The sequence below is a fragment of the Maylandia zebra genome, linkage group LG10 (genome assembly GCF_041146795.1).
Source record: "Maylandia zebra isolate NMK-2024a linkage group LG10, Mzebra_GT3a, whole genome shotgun sequence".
In the NCBI taxonomy this organism is placed as follows: domain Eukaryota; kingdom Metazoa; phylum Chordata; class Actinopteri; order Cichliformes; family Cichlidae; genus Maylandia; species Maylandia zebra.
The window spans coordinates 25,533,196-25,547,527 of NC_135176.1; the positions used below are offsets into that span (position 1 = coordinate 25,533,196).

At 42.5% G+C, this 14,332-nt stretch overlaps 2 protein-coding genes across 3 annotated transcripts in view; one reads left to right on the forward strand and one right to left on the reverse strand.

The window, feature by feature from the left end:
* ttc3 (tetratricopeptide repeat domain 3) overlaps positions 1–8,054 on the forward strand; it is a 30,595-nt gene extending 22,541 nt beyond the window's left edge. The window contains exons 40-46 of one of the 2 annotated variants that reach the window (XM_004561797.4): positions 1,077–1,161; positions 4,402–4,515; positions 4,902–5,122; positions 5,241–5,355; positions 5,886–6,017; positions 6,336–6,428; positions 7,405–8,054. In XM_004561797.4, the coding sequence (XP_004561854.2) occupies positions 1,077–1,161; positions 4,402–4,515; positions 4,902–5,122; positions 5,241–5,355; positions 5,886–6,017; positions 6,336–6,428; positions 7,405–7,515 (871 nt within the window). In that variant the 3' untranslated portion in view covers positions 7,516–8,054. The remainder of the gene's footprint in view (positions 1–1,076; positions 1,162–4,401; positions 4,516–4,901; positions 5,123–5,240; positions 5,356–5,885; positions 6,018–6,335; positions 6,429–7,404) is intronic. The other variant, XM_004561799.4, reaches the window with a different exon arrangement.
* Positions 8,055–8,248: 194 nt separating this feature from the next.
* On the reverse strand, positions 8,249–13,367 carry vps26c (VPS26 endosomal protein sorting factor C). The gene is made up of 8 exons (XM_004561800.4): positions 13,140–13,367; positions 12,397–12,540; positions 11,714–11,863; positions 11,264–11,344; positions 10,489–10,560; positions 10,229–10,379; positions 9,997–10,149; positions 8,249–8,540 (listed from the first exon to the last, which is right to left on the reverse strand). Exons 1-8 carry the CDS (start codon positions 13,194–13,196, stop codon positions 8,458–8,460), a joined length of 891 nt encoding a protein of 296 aa, XP_004561857.1. The 5' UTR covers positions 13,197–13,367; the 3' UTR covers positions 8,249–8,457.
* Positions 13,368–14,332: the final 965 nt, after the last annotated feature.

Consider the following 14,332-nt stretch of genomic DNA (forward strand, 5'->3'; position numbering starts at 1 on the left):
GACTTTGGTAAGCTACGGAGCTGCACCGCTTGATAGATTGTCGGCGCATTACGGCTACCGAGGAGCTTCGCGGAGTGATACGTACTGTGCATCAACGTAATATTACCGTATTGTGTGTGTATAAGGACCATAAATGGCACCTGTAAGAGACGTGGTTATGAAGCGGATTTCAAACTCCAGGCTATCAGTCACACAGTAAAACTTGGGAACAGAGCAGCTGTAAAATCTGTCTCTTTGTTATTACGCTCAGCGTCTTTTAGTTTACATTTTGACTGCACAATTGTGAGCTCTTTGTTTAGCACAAAAACAACCTTGTTTTCTTTTATTTATGGAGCATTATTATTTAATGAATGCTCATAATTTAATTTTGAGTAATTTTTCATGTACATCTGTGCTGTATGTTAATAAAAGTGCCTGTGTGACATCTGGGACACAGCTTTGACTAAGAACTCTTTTTGTTCTTACTTTATGGCTTAAAAAAAATATCGAGATATATATCTTATATCGCCATCCAGCTAAAAAATATCGAGATATGAATTTTGGGTCATATCGCCCAGCCCTAATCTGTAGCAAGACACTGAGTAAAATCTGCTCAGTCAAACAATGCATGTAATTAAGTAAAGTAACAAAAGGGACTATACTATATTGTGTTTAAAGGTCCAGTGTTTGCAAAAATAAATTAAGTCTGCAGCACTCTTTTATTTTTTGCATGCACCAGATGAAAATTACTTTTTAAAATTTCTTTATGAAGCTTTTCGCAGCAGTGATGTGAGTTAAAAAGAATGGGAATTTGTTCCTGTTCAAACTAAATGGATTTTCTTTAAAGCACTGGAGTGAGGTAGGGCTATGTCTGGTGCCATAAGACCAGACTGCATGCCGGCCTGGTATGCACTCCTACACCGTCATTTTACTGAGCCAGTGAAGAGTGGTTGGCTCTGCCTCGGTGAGCTGAATCTTATTAAGGTCTTGGTGCTTTGGGAATGTGAATATTCCCAGTGGCCGGTGTTGATGTTGGAATGGACCGGATATAGCTCAGATGTTTTCAGGCTTATGTGTGATATCTGACTTCTTTGCAGATTCCCAAATCAAGACCTGGAAGCAGCGAGAAACAGCTGCAGAGACCAGATCAAAGAAGTGGAAAAGAGAATCTCCACTGCTGAGGTACAAGAACCCTTCAGATCAGACGTATGTTTGTGGCGCAGGTGTAAGATCGGGCAGCTTCATAAGCAGCAGGACTCGACAAAGATTTTGCATATAACTGCGATACTAAACTCAGGCCTCATACAGTCATTTAGAAAAATGTCTCCATCAAATGTTTAGCTGTCATTGCTTGAGAGGTCTTCAGTCCTGCCCATCACCTCTATGGGTGGACTGAATTTAACGCAGCAGCTTATATTTTACCTGTGTGGAGAGATCACCGTATGACATCCCACACCTTATGACACTCCAGAACAGCCTGATAAAATAAAACCACGCACAGTCAGTCTGTCTTTAAAAGAATCAGAATCAGAAAGGGTTTTATTGCCAAATGTTGAGCAGGTTTACAAGTGCAAACATACTGTCATAAATTACGCTTAAATAGACATGAAAATAAAAATAAGAATTAAAAGTGCTAAGTAGATAGATATATACATGAGTGCAGGTGGTGATCAGTGCCAAACATGGAACGATGCAGTGAACACAGCGTAGGGTCATGTGTTAGTGGTGGGAACAGTCATACGGTTATTGTTCATGTGTCCAACAGCAGAGGGGAAGAAACTGTTCTTATGGCGAGAGGTTCTGGTGCGAATGTACCGGAGCCTCCTGCCTGAGGGGAGCAGGTCAAACAGACTGTGTCCAGGGTGAGAAGGGTCAGCTGAGATCCGAGCTGCACGCCCCAGAGTCCTGGAGGTGTACAGGTCCTGCAGAGATGGGAGTCTGCAGCCAATCACCTTCTCAGCAGAATGCACAACATGCTGCAGTCTCTGTTTGTCCCTGATAGTGGCTCCAGCGTACCACACGGTGATGGAGGAGGTGAGGATGGACTCGATGATTGCGGTGTAGAATTGCATCATCGTCCGTGTTGGCAGGTTGAATTTCTTCAGCTGCCTCAGGAAGTACATCCTCTGCTGGGCTTTCTTAATGATGGAGGTGATGGTGGGCTCCCACTTCAGGTCCTGGGTGATGGTGGTACCCAGGAAGCGGAATGAGTCCACAGAGGTGATGGGGGTGTCAGTCAGGATGATTGGGGGGGGGGGGGGGTGTGCTTCCTAAAGTCCACAATAATCTCCACTGTCTTCTGGGCATTCAGCACCAGGTTGTTGTTGCTGCACCAGGACACCAGACGTTCAACCTCCCTCCTGTAGGCAGACTCATCCCCGTCCGAGATGAGTCCAATAACGGTGGTGTCATCTGCAAACTTGATTAGCTTCACAGACTGGTGGGTGGAGGTGCAGCAGTTGGTGTACAGGGAGAAGAGCAGAGGAGAAAGAACACAGCCCTGAGGGGAGCCGGTGCTGATGGTCCAGGAGTCCGAGACATTCTTTCCCAGCCTCACATGCTGCTTCCTGTCCGTCAGGAAGTCAGTGATCCACCGGCAGATGGGATCAGACACATTCATCTGGGAAAGCTTGCCTCGGAGATGGTCTGGAAGGATGGTGTTGAAGGCAGAGCTGAAGTCCACAAACAGGATCCTGGCGTAGGTTCCTGGGGAGTCCAGATGCTGCAGGATGAAGTGTAGGGCCATGTTGATGGCGTCGTCTACAGACCTGTTGGCTCTGTATGCAAACTGCAGGGGGTCCAGGAGGGGGGCCGTGAGGGTCTTGAGATAGGAGAGAACCAGGCGCTCAAATGACTTCATGACCACAGATGTCAGAGCCACGGGTCTGTAGTCATTTAGTCCAGTGATCCTAGGTTTCTTGGGGACAGGGATTATGGTAGAGGACTTGAAGCAGGCAGGCACGTGACATGCCTGCAGTGAGGAGTTGAAAATGCCAGAAAACACTGGGGCCAGCTCGTTTGCACAGTGTCTGAGGGTGGCAGGAGACACACCGTCTGGGCCGGGAGCTTTTCGAGCATTCAGACTCTTAAACTTCTTCCTCACACCTGCTTCATGAATATGAAGAGTTGTGGTGGGAGGAGGTGGTGTGAAATCCTCTTTTGTGTGGGGTGAGGAGGGGGGTGTTGTAGGTGAAGTGTTTGAAGGTGGTGATGGCTCTGTGGAGGGGGGAGAGGTGGGGGAATGAGTGTCCAAAGTGTCTCTATTGTTGGGGCCGTTGGAGGTGTGAAGGCTGCCTGATGGCTCGTCAAAACGGCAGTAAAAGTCGTTAAGGGTGTTGGCCAAGAGCAAGTCATCAGTGGAGTGGGGGGTTTTAGGCTTGTAGTTGGCGATATTCCTAAAACCTTTCCACACAGAGGCCGAGTCATTCTCTGAGATCTGCTGCTGCATCTTCTCAGAGTGCTGATGTTTAGCAATGTCCACTTCTTTAGTGAACCTGTACTTGGCCTCTCTGTAGCAGTCCCTGTCTCCGCTTCTGAACGCCTTTCTCTTTTCCAGCCACAGCTTTTTGAGTTTAGGAGTAAACCAGGGTTTGTCATTGTTATAACTCACCCTGGTGCGTGATGGCACAATGCTGTCCTCACAGAAGTGGATATAGGAGGTGACAGTGTCCGTAAACTCGTCCAAGCTGTTAGAAGCAGCCTTCATTGTGTCCCAGTCTGTAGACTCCAAACACGTGCGAAGCTCCTCCACAGCCTCGTTGCTCCACAGTTTTTTGGTCCTCACGACAGGTTTGGAGAGCTTCAGCCTCTGTCTGTACGCGGGGATTAGGTGGATCATGACGTGGTCAGAAAGTCCGAGTGAAGTGCGGGGCACCGCACGATAGGCCCCGCTGATCGTGCTGTAACAGTGGTCTAATGTCCTCTCCTCTCTGGTCGGGCATTTAATATACTGCTTGTATTTGGGAAGCTCATGGCTCAGGTTGGCTTTGTTAAAGTCCCCAAGAGCAATGATGAGAGAGTCCGGGAATGTCCGCTCCATGTGCAGTATCTGCTCCGCGAGTGCGCACTGAGCTGCCTGCGCATCCGCATCTGGCGGGATGTAAACAGCGGCCAGGATGAATGAAGCAAACTCCTGCGGAGAATAAAACGGTTTGCAGTGAATAAAAAGGTATTCCAGAGAGGAAGAGCAGTGCTGAGCAATCACTGTTACATCTGTGCACCAGCCACTATTAATGTAGAAGCAGATGAAAGCCCTCCAGCTTGAGCGCGCAGTCCGGGATGTCCTCACAGAGCCACGACTCCGTAAAACATAAGACACAGGAGGAGGCAAAATATACATAATCTGATATCATTTGACCGTCTGCATGTTTATGAGAGGCTCTGCATGGATGTTGTGACATTTTGTCTCCACGCGGTCCACAGCGGCAGTACCAGGATCAGATGGATCAGGTGAACACCGGCAGGCCAGTCACTGAGATGCATGCGGTCAACAGCCATCCTGAACCTGCAGCTGCTCCAGTAAAACCAGTACAAAAAGTTAGTTTACTCACAGCACTCAGAGCTTTCTCTCTAGGATATATATTTTAAAAATAAAATTACACACTCAGCTGAGCTTTATTTATATCAATAACTTGGGCTGATCACATGAGCAGCTTTGCAGCTGTATGTGTATTATGTTGATTTATTCTTCATTTATTATAAATTCTCTTTAGCTTTTGTGCATCAAATAGAAGTCAAAAATAGTTTGCTTCCTTTGCACTGAATGAGACAGCATTTATTTACTTCATATTTATTACACATTCAGCTAACAGTCAGATGGTGAACTGGATAAAGGGCTGAACGTCCTGATCAGGATCTCTCTGTTAGCTCACTTGTAACATTACATTTCTAACTCTTCCTACTCTTCTGTGTGGATGTTCCAGCTTTCTGCAACAGCCAAAGAGTTTACTCTTCAGTCTTCAGCTCAGGCCTCACGCGGCACTCCTCCACCCATCCACCACTCTGCTCCCCCTGCGGCTGAGGCACCGGCCCCGCCCTCTCAGCACAAACATCCAATCAGGACATCGGAGCCAGGACAGCAGCCAAACACAGTGTTCGGCAAAGCCATGGAGACGTTGTCCACCATGTTCCCTGACTATACAAGGTAACACTGGAGCAGCTGTTTAAAAAGAAAAGTGTCATCCTCCTGCTGCAGACTCACATTTAGACCATAGTGTTCAAACCCACTTAATAAAATGTATTAACTGTGTTTGTGTGCTCAGGTCGGAGTTGATGAAGTTTGTTCAGGAGCTGCGTTCATCCAGCGGTGGAAGTTTTAGCAGCATGTCTTTACAGGATGTAGTCGGAGGTGTGACCCAACTGATCCTGGACCATCAGGTAGACGCATTCTTAAAGTGGTTTTAAGGGTTTGCAGTGAGGTTCCTGGTCGAAGCTCAAATTGGGAGATGATGCAAATACTGGGTTCAGACTACACCATATCTGTCCAATTATGGACTGATCTGTTGTCTAAACCAATGGTATATTTGGACCATCATGATGCCCTGATAGAAAGACTAGCATCTCAAAATTGTTGGACTGTTCTGACCAATGTGAGTAAGGATAACGGCTTCTGGCAAATGAAGGAACAACACAAGAGAAGGAGAGCTGAATAATAGAATAATTTCAGTCATTATGGTTACATAATCGAGTGTGATGCATCAGGAATGAGAATTACCACCTCCAGCTCTGAGGTCATGGTTCTCAGCCAGAAGAGGGTGGCCTGTTCACACTTTTTAAAACTAACCAGTAAAAAGCATATTGCAGTCTACTTTATCACACAGGTCCCGTCTCAGGTGACTGATACCAGGATTTGCGGAGGCTTGCAGAAAGTATTTTCTTGACTATTTGACTTCATTTCTTCCTCTCAGGAGAGGTTTAACTCGACCAGATCCAGCGTTCTGGGTCGTAGGAGTCCAGCTCAGTGTGCTACCCCTCCGTTGATAAACCCAGCACCGGTGTGGCAGCCAATCGGACAACAGAGAGTCAGAAGTTCCAACGCTGTGAGTCCAAAAATCATCATTTAGTAGTGTTCAAGTTTGAAGCTGCACATTTTCATCATTTCACTGTTAGTGTTGTTTTCCTGCTGTCAACTTGCAGTGCTGTTGTAAGCCTTGATCAGAGTTGTAACTCATTTCTAGTGACCAGTAAATCTTCGAATTTACTTTAAAAAAAATCGATTCCTTTGAGCAAACATCAAACAAAAGGAGTGCATTTATTGAGAACTAGTTTAATTTGCTAATTAATACAGCCTGGTATGTGCAGCATTGATAGGGTTGGGTGAGCGTTTAGCAGGGCCTGACTGTGCATGTCGATTGCAGCTGAACATGGAGGATCCCTGCATCATCTGTCATGACGAAATGAGCCCGGATGACACCTGCGTGCTGGAGTGCAGACACAGCTTCCATAATGAGGTGAGCAGCGATACCAGAGACTCACGGTAAACTGTTGGGTCTAAGGTGTGGAACAAGCAAGGTGCAAAATATGGCAGCAGATAAATAGTTGAGTTTTGCTTGGAGAGATTTGTAGCACAGTATCTGTGTGGCAGCCACAACAGGAGCTATTTTCCTTAGTGTTTAGAAAAAGGTAGGGTACCTCAGTGCTTCCTTTATTGCCTCCTTTAGCAGAGGACACACTGCTGGCTACAGGACGTCAAACCCAAAGGTTAACTATGAGCATAATGCATCTTCTTATCAAGTTATTTCCTTGTGTTAAAAGCTTATTTACATATAAAAACCTGTTAGTGAATTTTAAGGTCTGTCATGAGTTAGTCGGCATTAGTTACATCCTTTGTAGTACTGCCAACATTGGTGTTATCATTAATTAAGCTTGAATAGAGGCAGGGTTACAAGCTGGATAAGCAACATGTCCTTTTTCTTTATAGTCTGTTTATTCTTGTTTATTTAAAATCCAGACGTTGGTTATTAACTAATATTTTCTCTCATGTGGCCTATGAAAGTTGTTGTAGTCCATCTTCAGGACATTCTCAACTTCTGAAGTATTGAGGAGTCTTGTGTCTTGAGTGGAGAAGCACTGTGCTTCTTTTCCTAGCCCTGAGGAATTTTCCTCACATCATTTTCCACTGAGGTCAAGGAAAAGAAGGCAACTAGAGGATGGTGTAACCATGTTCTGCACAGGCGCTGGGATATTAACCCATAAAGAAAGAGGGCTGCTGCTAAATCATGTGAACTGCATGATTTTCACTTCATCAATTGGTTGTAATATTGTGGCTGCACAATGTAATACGAGCTAAGCTTGGTTTTGTTTTTATAAAAAGGCCTAGGAAATGGAAGAAAGCGTTAACACCACACACTGGATTTTTAGTGAAAAGCATCCAGATGTGGCGTCTGGTCTAGTTTCAGGCTTTAAAGTGCTGTTTTCTGTGTTCAGTGCATCAGATCGTGGCTGAAGGAGCAGAGCACCTGTCCAACCTGCAGGACTCACGCCCTGCTGCCAGAAGATTTCCCCATGCTGACTGGCCGGAGACGTCCAGCTCCATGAAGTCTTAACCTTGCTTCCTCTCACTACTCATGTGTACGCTTTTATCTTTTTGCTTTTCTTATTGCATTAAAATCTAAAAAGGCTTTTGACTTTTCTTTTTTTTTTTTAATGAAAGGTTTCATGTAATTGAAAGAAATAACTGTTCCGTGTTTTTTTGCTTGGGATTATTTTATGGTGGCTAAATTTGCCATAAAACAAGGGTTCTTTTAGATTTTGTGGACAGCTGCTGAGACTCCTGCAGCTGGTGAATGAGGAAGTACCAGTAAATCCAAAATGTGCCGCTTTCACTTGATTAAACAAGTCTTCATCTGTGAGCTTCAGAGCAGCTACCAGGGTGAATGTTTGGGATTTTTCTTTTTTAAATTTCTCTATTTTTATCTTCGTGCAAAGCTGTGCTAACCAAATGCTGGTTATGTCTTTCTTATGTGACTTCTGGAAATAAAATAAGAGGAAAGTGTTGGTTTGGACTCAGAAATGCTGACATTAGAGCTGAAACACTAGCTGTACTGGAAAAAAAAACATTAAAGTTATAAAACCCACTTGCATTCTGACTGACTCATTTAATCAAGCTGTACGCTCAGATGACTTCTGCTGCAGCTCTGAGGTTTTCAGGACTAGACCCACAGAGCTGCAGCTGAATGGATGTCAGCTGGACTTCTAAACCACCAGGTCCTGAAAGAACAGTCCCTGTGATGCTGCACATCCTTAAAAAAAACAACTTGGAAATATGAAATAGTTTCAAAAGAGAAATTTATTAAACTGAAATAAAACTTTAAAAAGAAAAGAGTTTGGTCACATTAACATGATGTATTATTAGGGAGGTCTCTGAAGGTTTGAATAATTTCTCCAGCTTCAGTTGCATGTTGAATCTGTTCAGGCAGACGAGTTTGTTGCAGGATGAGAAGTGTGAAGGTCTCTGAGCTTCTCTCAGAAATGATAAGTTCAGAGTCTGCACAGCTTCAGAGGAAAGCTCTCTGTGATCAGGTGATCATCATGGAGCACGACGACAACGTTGACTTCAAACTCTGAAGGAAAGAAACACTCATGATCGCACTGCACAGAGAAGTTTTTGTTTTATCAAGAGCATGTCAAATTTAAGTTGGGGTTTCATTGAGTTCTCCACAGTAGCACATAATGTCCTAACTCCTGGCAGCAGTGAGGACTTTTTCCTTTAGATTTGATATTTGTTTACAACTGCGTCCTGCAGAACAGCCAACAATAACACTAATGTCTCACCTACCTGATCATCATTTGAGGGGCAGAAACAATTAATGACAGAGGCCTCTGTATAATGTTCACCCCCATGTTCACTGAAAAAGAAGCCTCCTGTTCTAATTTTCTTTAATGTAAGCATTTTATATGCCAACTACCTGAACACTGATGCCACAGTAGAACAGTGGGTAGCACTGTCACCACACAGAAAGGTGGTTTACTGTTTGAAACCCAGCTAGAGCCTTTCAGTCTGGAGTTTGCATCCCTCAGTGCTACCTGGGTTAACTGGTGATTCCAAATTGGTTGTGGACATGAATAAAGTGTGACTTGTAGTCTAAAGCACTGTACAAATGCCAGTCCAGTCCAATAAATCTCATCCTGCAGATTAACTATGATTTTAGAATGCAGGCCATAGTCCTTGTTTAGCTCCACCTGCTGCAGATGGAGACTGACATGGTCGTGATCCTGTCTGAACATGGAAGCAGAAGTCAAAATGCCCTGAAATTCTGTTTTATCAAGAGACTTCTAGATGGGGGAAAAATGTTTTTCCAGTGGCAGAAAAAGATAGTATACAAAATCAGAAAGCTGTGGAAACTGGTTATCAGTGTATACAATAAAACAGCAAAAACAAGAACATAAAACACCCCATAGTGAGGTTCAACTGTTAGTGGGTTTATAACAAAGTGGAGCGATTTGCAGCGGTGTAAAGAGGTGGAGACCAGCTCTCTGGAGAAATGAATAGCACTTCTCTATCTGGCAATCTGATGGATCAGACTGAATTTGGCAGTTGCCATGAAAACGGTATCACTGCACTGTGCCAAGTGTAAAGTTCGGTGGAGGGGGGATTATTATGCAGGGCTGTTTTTCAGGAGTTCGGCCCCTTTAGTTCAAGTGAAAGGACCTCTTAATGATCATCATATTAAACCCCCTAAATGAAGAATGGGACATCACTCAAGTTCATATTAATGTGAAGGCAGACAAATGAATAACTTTGGCAATATAGTGTGTCTCTTTGTGATGAGTGTTTTATATTGTTTTAATGTCATCATTGTAAATAACATGAGCAAACACTCTCTAGATCTGAAAAGATTTAAACGTTCAAAGTAAGAACTTGTGGTTAAAAATGCTAAACTATAATAAAATTAGTCTGCTGAACTTTCAAAATAAGAGCCACAGGCTTGTTAACCAGTAAGTCTAGTAAATAAAAAACTAAAATGAGCCTTGGAGTAAATTGTTTGTGTGAGAATCACAGGAATGGATTTTACTGACCGACTTTGAAGTTTGTTGTCTCCAGCGTGGGGCAGGTGAACAGTCTGGGGAAGATCATATAGATGGGGATGGCGAGGCTGTGGCAGACGTCACCTTCAGCTATCTGGATGTTCTGGATCTCTGTGGCGTCTCTGGCGTAACCCTCAGCGCAGCCTGAACACAGCAGATGCTCATAAAACCTTGGGCCTTGCCCAATGAAAGTTAGACTGATTGCCTCACAGCGTGCACTTACCGCAGGTCTCCACCCGTACCAGCTGCAGTTCAATACTCTTTATGGGGACGTCCGAGTTTTCCACCACCACCTCTCCAGTAAGCGGCAGGCTGATCACGCAGTTGGTGGCATCTAAATGTCCTCGGATGAGAAACTTGGGAAGTGAATTTTTCTGAAAACACAAAGCAAGTTCATCCATTGAGAAGAGCTTTAAACTTTAAGAAATCAAGCAAAAAAATAAAAATAAAATAAAAATGAAGAAATTTAACACGTCTTCTGACCTCGCGGCTCTGCAGAGTGTCCGGAGTGATGGTGAAGTTCACCGGTGTGGGGATGACTTTAGATTTCTGAGGCTGGAAGTCAAACAGAAAATGATGTGACACAGTTTAACAAAGCTGAAGAAAAGATAACTTTTCAACAAAATCAGGAGGTGAGGAAACAGAGAAGTCTTTTTTTAGATGCAGATACTTTCTTCCTTAAAACAAACAAACAAAACAAAACAAAAGACAACCTGAGCACAGATTTTACAGGAGCTACAGAGCATTGGTGAGCATTAAAAAGGTTAAATTAGCTTTTTTTTTTAATGTAAATAAGTCTGTAACAACAAGTGAGTGGCACAAAAATGAGAGAAACTAATTGTTGGTATAAATGTCGTTTCTTTTGTGGCTACCAATATGTCAATTTTATAGAAACAAAATATCATCATCCAGCTGCTTTTAAATGACTCAGTATAGTCCTAAAAAAAGTCCCGTTAATACAGTGATTCCCAAAGCACGGACTACTGCCCCCTGGTGCACTGAGAGAGCGCTGCAGGTGAGCCAATGAAAGTTTATTATGATTTAAAAAAGTTAGAAATGACAATCAAATATTTATGATTAAATATTCAAAGGTAATTCTGATCCATAAAAGTGTTATTAAATAATTTATTTACCATATTTGACCTGATATGTTTTATTACCTATCAGTGATGGAAACAGGGTAAAATGGAAAAGGTTTGCTGTAAGCTTATTCACACACAGCAGATCAGATAACAATAACCAGGTGTGTTTCACTCACCTGGCAGTGCACGATGAATTCGCAGCTCCTGCTCAAATCTTTGGCCAGCAGGGAGCGCTTCATGTCACAGCGGAGGGTGTACTGAGGAGTGAACAGAAAGGTTTAAAGCCAGGATGCCACGACATTATACTCTTTACAAGGTTTACTTAAAAGAAGCATGGCAGCGTGATGTCTTAAAGATATGTAGGAGTCTGTCCATTCTTTGAACTGAATCTGGTGAGGTTCATTAAAGGGACAAAACTTTTTTTACCCATGTGAATCTTTGTAAAGCTGACGACGATGCATGATATTTTCCCTCCAAGTGTCCAGTCACTGAGTTAAATGTCTGTTTCGAAGGTCCAGAGCTATAAAAACGCATGTTCTTCTTTCTTTTGTCTGGACCAAACAAACTGCACTGCTGCCCTGAAAGCAACAGAAAACCCTGACATACACCATGTTCTTCACACTCACTTGAATGTTGACAAAGACTCCGTGGTAGGTCTCGTACAGCACTTTGTTGCCTTTGGTGTGCAGAGGGAACTCAAAGGGAATCTCAGTCTTTCCTCCAGGGATTTTTCCAGCCTTGGCCACTTCAATGTTACTGCTGATCAGCTGGATGGGCTGCAACATGTTTCAATGTGATTATTATTAGGAACAATTGACTAGCAGTTAGTCTGACCTAGCAGTCAAACATTTTAAACCAGGAGTTCAATGATTATAAACGTATAAAGTGAAACTTGTATCCTGTAGGTAAAATATAACACAAAATCAATGACAGATAAACACTATTTGATGAAAAGTAAGGACTCAAACAGTAAAACAATGGGTTAAACAGTTTATGTCGCTTATTAAGAGTCTGTTAATTATATTTTGAATTAATTAAACGTTTACTTAATACAATATTTCAAAACAAAAGGCATGACTGATGCTTATAATAGTCTTGTTTTGTTTGAAAGTTCAGCTCAGGTAAATAAAACTTCTGGATGATTAATTTATGATGATTTTATTTACTTTTTTCTTGTTTTTTTTTTTAAATACTTCTGTCTCATATTTATGCTGGTGAAACTTCTTTGTCAAATGGTAAAGGAAATGACCCTTTTACTAGTCTTTATCTCCACTCAAAGTGATTTTAAAACAATATCTTAGACGTTCACCTTGACAGAGTTGTAGAAAGCCTCAAAGACACCGACACTCTTGGAACTCAGCTGCAGATTCACGACTCCCTCCATGCTCAGAGAGATGCCATGATGCTGCAGTGCCTCCTTACAAACCAGCAGGATGACACCAGCCACTGTTTCCTGCACACCAAGCAACACGGATGAGCTACAGTCTATCAGTTTTTTTTAATATACACAGTCCCACATTATCAAAGGCTCAAAAACAATTGGTCAAACTAAGATCATTTTAGCAACATTTTGCCGAATCTGATGGAGAACACAACCATAAACACTTCACAGTTCATCTTCCTGCTTCTATCAGCAGTCACATGATCATACCCATACCATAACTATCTCCATCATTGCTGGAACTGCTTGGCAGTCAAATGTCCAGTTACTTTTGGCTTCTAAAAATGTAGATGCATTAGTCTCTGCTTGAGGTTTCACTTATATTTTCCATCACAAACTACGATGTTATGTGTATATATCTGATCAATCTGTGAGGATTTCTGTGGCGAACCTCACAACAGACACATTTCGCCGTCACACCGACAGTCAGGTGCCCGATCATGTGACGCCGGCGACTGGTAGCTAAATAACTAGCTCGGGTTGTTACAGTACATTGGTTTAGTAGCAGTTACATAGCTACATTATTCATAAATAAAGAAAAATACTGTATTATTAACGTTAGCTGACGAGGTTGCAGAAGCTGCTGGTGCTAGCTAGCTGTGGCAACTTACCCCTTCTAGATAAACTTTGTTTGCTCTTTTCAGCCTTATATCCAACGTGACGCTCATTTCTGATCATTACACGGCACACAGTCAGTTAAAAAAATGCTACCTCCTCTCCGGCCTCCACCTTACTAATCAAAACACACACACTAAAAGCGCTAATTTTCACATCTGTTAGCCGAGTTCATGTTCCGTTTTGGACTAACAACAACACCGTATCCGGTCGGTCCGATCCTTCACAATAAAGCGACAACACGAAAGACGATGGGGATTTCCGGTCCAAATGATTCAAAGTAAAAACCGAAACAATCTAAAGGGAGAGAAATAATTTACAAAAGGGTAAAAAACAAACAAACTTGAAAACAACGTTAAACTCTATGGAGCACTCTCCATGAAACAAAAACACTGTCTTCATAGCTTTGCTGGTGCCTGGAGAGAAAAAAAGATTTTGGTTTTGTGTGCTCAGGTCTGTTTTTGCAGCTTGCGTAGAACAGTACAGTGGAGGTGACCCACCAACTGGTACTGGAGCATATCGGGATGTCTTAAAGTGACATCACTTCAGACTAATATTGAGATAAATTACTTTCATGGTTTTGTGTGTTAGCCAATCACCAACATATATGTTGAATATTTGTAGACCTGGACACATTTTCTTTAATCCAGCAGCAACTGAACTAGATATGCTAAATTTGTGCATTTATTTATGTATTTTTTTTTAATGTAAATTGGTGTTTAACAGTGTTTACCTTTTTGTTGCTTCTTATTTTGGAAATTTTAAAGTCACTTTTAGATTTTACCACTAGATGGCTACATTGGGCTACTTTACACAAAACAAATACATAAAAATCTTATCTTTACGTTTAGATTTTAATTGTTCAGAATGAGATATATGAGGTTGTCCCTTGTTTTTTGATTTGATGCACTTGTAACAGGTGTTATTGTGCGGATATTGTCAATATTCTGTACAAACCAAACAATTAAAGTCCGTTATTGAAAATTTAATATCTCTCAAATCTCAAAGTTATGTAATTCTGAATGAGGTTACACGTTTTATTTGTTTTATATAAATCCCCTTTTATACCACAAACATCCATCTTCTTGCGCTTATCTGGGGCCAGGTTGCAAGGGCAGCAGCCTAAGCAGAGAAGCACAGACTTTCCTCTACCCAGTCACTTCCTCCGGCTTATCCTGTGGAGCACTGC

Bases quoted from the DNA above. Each gene is read 5' to 3' on its own strand.
- vps26c (XM_004561800.4), bottom strand. From the start codon at position 13,196: ATGAGCGTCACGTTGGATATAAGGCTGAAAAGAGCAAACAAAGTTTAT. The intron at 10,380-10,488 runs GTCAGAAGACGT...TTGTGTTTTCAG, and splicing joins ACACTCTGCAGAGCCGCGAG to AAAAATTCACTTCCCAAGTT. The intron at 8,541-9,996 runs GTCAGTAAAATC...TCTTTCCTTCAG, and splicing joins GACAACAAACTTCAAAGTCG to AGTTTGAAGTCAACGTTGTC.